Source organism: Phoenix dactylifera, chromosome 10, assembly GCF_009389715.1.
Source record: "Phoenix dactylifera cultivar Barhee BC4 chromosome 10, palm_55x_up_171113_PBpolish2nd_filt_p, whole genome shotgun sequence".
Classification (NCBI taxonomy): Eukaryota; Viridiplantae; Streptophyta; class Magnoliopsida; order Arecales; family Arecaceae; genus Phoenix; species Phoenix dactylifera.
The window spans coordinates 8,417,251-8,421,516 of NC_052401.1; the positions used below are offsets into that span (position 1 = coordinate 8,417,251).

The 4,266-nt window shown below is 33.3% G+C and overlaps 1 protein-coding gene across 1 annotated transcript; it reads right to left on the reverse strand.

Annotated features, from left to right (window-relative positions):
- Positions 1-1,176: 1,176 nt before the first annotated feature.
- LOC103720275 (probable WRKY transcription factor 75) lies at positions 1,177-3,996 on the reverse strand. The gene is made up of 2 exons (XM_008809892.4): positions 3,497-3,996; positions 1,177-1,525 (listed from the first exon to the last, which is right to left on the reverse strand). Exons 1-2 carry the CDS (start codon positions 3,988-3,990, stop codon positions 1,342-1,344), a joined length of 678 nt encoding a protein of 225 aa, XP_008808114.2. The 5' UTR covers positions 3,991-3,996; the 3' UTR covers positions 1,177-1,341.
- Positions 3,997-4,266: the final 270 nt, after the last annotated feature.

Sequence of the window (4,266 nt, forward strand, 5' to 3'; positions counted from 1 at the left end):
AAAATGTAAAATAGAATCTTTATTAATGCTCCTTATAGAGTAATCAATTTTTGCTCTCTACCATAAAATACTAAACAACTTTTATTATGGATTAAAATGTCTAAAGTTGATATAAGATTAAAGGATAAATTATAAAGACAATCTAGTAAATATCATTTAGGAATGAATTATTGCTTTTGTAAAATGAATTAAAACATCAAATATAGAAAAGAACCAAAATTGAGATGGATCCATTTATACATTAATGGTGCCAAAACCTATAAAGTGTAGAGAAAATTTAAACAGTTCATCATTCTTTTACCAATATTTCACTCTTTAATTTTTTAAATATGATTTAAGACTATTCAAACTATGGCTATCAATCTTTGATTTTAATTTTTAAATTACCCATATATGACATGACTAAACAAAGTTATTCAATATAACTTTTGGTTGCGTCCAAGAGTTTGTATATACCATCCACTATTTGTTTCACGGAATTAAATTAACTAAATTAGTACCCTAATTATGAATAATCTAAATTTTATGTAAATAGACTATTCAACTAACTTTTTAAAGTTATCATCTTAGTATATAATTAAGAAACAATAAATTATATATTGATGATTCAATACGGCTATGCATACACAGAACTTGTCTTAATGCAATTAATTTTGATATATTTACCAAATACTTCAATGCATTAGATATTCCTTATGGAATAAAGAGGGTACTCATGAGTGAAATATAGGATTGATATATTCCTATGTCACCTTGCAAATTAATTTTGTTCTATTGATAAATGAGCTGTTAATCCAAATAAATATTATTTTGAATCTAGTGACGAAGCTTCTACTTGTGAAAGGTAGTCTAGTTGTCTTTCAAAAGCAAAACAAGAAAAAGGTAGCTATGTTGGGGGAGCTCTTTTCCTTCCTTTATGAACCACTCTAATTTACCTTTTAAATTGAATCCCTTATGCTAATCATGTTCAAAGCATAACATTGTATTATCTTTTAACCTGACTTCTATAATAATGCCTAATTTCTCATTCTTGCCTTCGTAAATAGCCATTAGATGATATATCAATAATTTTAAACTAAGCTTTTAAACAAATTCCTAGTTTCCTAGATCTTAGAGTGCATTAATTAAATCAATGGATATTGAATATTAACTCACTTTTTAAAACTTAGTCATTACAACCTTTTATTCCCACATATTTGATTAATAATCTCGAGAAATACATATATAATGCAATTCTAGAGTGAATATAGTGTACATAAAAAACTGAGTAACATAACTCAGAATACACTTTGAACAGTCATGTAAGTGCATTTCTATACAAATCGGTTTTAATTTTCATTTTTAAACTCGAAAGGTAGAGTAAACTTGCATTTGATTAAGTATATGTTCAAAGCTATCATTGGATTTCTCTATTGGATGAGTGTGTATTCCCTCGTACGTGGTTACAACAATTCCTTCATCCTTCGATAGGCGTTGAATTTGCTTTTTGACATTGCACCCTTGACTTGTACATCGATAATAGCTTCTGCAAACATAAAAAAATTATATATTAAATCAATAACAAGATAAATATTAAGCCTTCACTATAATTGCTTATTATAGTCTTCATATCCAAACAAGTAATTTTTTACAATATTAACTGATACTTATTTTACCTTGCTGATTTAGATTTGATTTTTCCTTTTTTGCTGATTTAGATTCATTATTTTCTTAATCAATCTTATTTCTCCTGATGTTTGTGTATGTTATATATTATTGTTTCTAAGAGTGTTTTTTTGTTAGAGGTCATAAGCACTTAAACAAAATACAAAACTCTCGACATAGTATATTTTAGTAAATGATGCACCAGCATGAAAATTTATTTCATCACTTTAAAATGCTTCCATAATATTAACATCTCCGATCACTAAATTGTTGCTGTTTATAACTTCTCAACCAGTTAATCTTAGTGTTTTCTTACTCTTCTCTGATAATTTAAGCAGATAAGTGACATATATTCCATCATTATTGCTATTAGCTTTTAGGAATACATGGAAACAAGTGCTAATGGCATTCTTATAATAAAGAACATAATTAACAATATGTAACATATTCAAAGAACTGGTTAGCAAATAAATTTATCAGCAACGTTGAAGTAATTAATTTTGATCTTCTTAGAATTATGGTGATCTGGAGCTTTTAAAAGAATCTATTATCATTAGCATCTGGGCTACACAAAAGAAAAGAGGGGGGAAAAAAAGAAATAAAAAGGGAAAAAGCATTCTTTCAAAAGATGGAAGGAATTCTATTATTTTTTAGTAGAAAATAAATGCTTTTATTATCATTATGATATCTTTAATGCCGGTGTTTCTTTCTCAAAGGATTCCACAAATGAGCTACAAAGCTCCGAGAAAAACTGCAGTACTACATGCTTAATCAACTAAAAGGTTTCCATTTGGTGGTGGGGGAGAGGAGGAGGAGGAGGTATTAATGCTTTCTCTTGCCAGTTGCCATGCAAGACAACGCAGTAGAAGGGGCACTATTATCATATGGTAGCTAAAAAGATCTGCCTAAGGTCCTAATTAAGATAAGTTGGTAACATCTCTAAGTTGCACCTGCACCTAGTTCCAACTACTAAAAAATTATGCACTATTATGAAGCCACTAAATCATGACATTATTGAGAAAAAGCATGGCATGCATTCGTTGGAGCTGAAAGAAAAGTAAATTTGGACTGCTATGCTTAGCAATAAGATGAGGCTTTCTGTAAAATATGTGGCTATTTGAAAATGTCGATGAAACATATCAACATTATTTAGAAGAGTTAATGATAAAGATAATCATGTATCTGGGATGCCAGTGAAGTAAGATGCTTAAAGTGAATAATTAACAGAGTCAAAAGAGAAAATTTAGCAAGAAAGGGAGAAAAGGGACCTACTGGAATGCAACAATAAGAGTAAAGGTAAATTAGATTTTTTCTAGAAGCCTTGATGGGATTTTTATAAAACTGAACTAGCTAAAACTATTCTTAGTCAGAAATTTGACCGCCCAGTTTACTATTCGTAGAAGGATGGATACCAAAACATGTGATTTAGTCCACGTCATCTGGACATTAAAGAGTTGGTTTACAAACAATATAAGCAACCTCCACAATATACGCTTTAGAACTTGCCAAATTTTTGTGGTAAGTTAAAATTAAAAAGTTGCCTATCATCTCTTGAAGCACTAGAACCCCATCAAAGATGAATGGTTCTTTGAGACTTCTTTTAGGAGAAAGGGTTTTTGAGACAACTCTGAGTTCCAATACAATCTTCTCTCTCATTTTAGGTTTGCTCCATAACGAATCTTCCATGCAATAACGGTGGGATTCTAAATCTACGGAGTTGACAGTTAAATGATAGCAATAAAGGTGCAAGAACACCACGTTAGCTAGCGGGGTTGGTGATGCATCCATGCACCAATTATATGGAGAATAAGGTAAGGGAAAGAATGGATAAAGGAAAGCAACCGAAACCGACCTTGGGAACTTGTTATTCTTCACTGCCTTCTGCCCATACTTCCTCCATCGGTACCCATCGTCGAGGATGTCCACTTGGCTTCTCGTTTGGAAGGCGTAGCGACGCCTCCTCACCTTCTTCTCACCCTTCTTCTTATGGGGCTTCGCCTCGTTCTCTGGCCCTCCAAAGGACTCCCTGTGAGAAGCTTCATGACCTTCTGAGGATGAAACCTTGACCTCTTCCTTTAGCCCCAAATGCCCTCCTGAATTGTAGTCATGGAGGCCAAAGACTTGGGTGTTACCTAGCATATTGGATGACAAGTGGGGTAGTTGGGAAGAATAAGAAGAAGGTTGTAAAGGGAATAGTACTGTGGGATAGTTCTCCATGTTATCAGATATATGAGAGAGAGAGAGAGAAAGAGGAGAGAGATAAAAAGGAGCAAGCAGAGGGATATGGGGATGGAACCGTGGAAGAGAATATAAAGTAGCGGGGAGGGAGGTTTGTGTGGTCTTCATGCGATGGGGAGCTGATGGCGGCTTATAGAAGAATGACAACGATCTAGAGATGTAATTAGCATCACCTCATGACCAAGGAAGAGTCGTAAACGGCAAGTAAATAAAATAAATGGGGTAAGAAAGCAACACTTTGCTTTTTTTCTTGCAATGCCTTCACTTTTTACGTGTGTGAGGAAGCAACGCGGAAAGGCACTGGGTGGCGGCCACATCCGTCTTCAGGTATAACACGCTATTGTCCATGCATGTAATGGTCTCGATTTGTCTCCTGTGGGTCTG

Excerpts from the sequence above, each read along its gene's own strand:
- LOC103720275 (XM_008809892.4), bottom strand. The coding sequence starts at position 3,990 with ATGAAGACCACACAAACCTCCCTCCCCGCTACTTTATATTCTCTTCCA. Across the intron at positions 1,526-3,496 it reads AAGAATAACAAGTTCCCAAG|AAGCTATTATCGATGTACAA; the intron begins GTCGGTTTCGGT and ends TTATGTTTGCAG.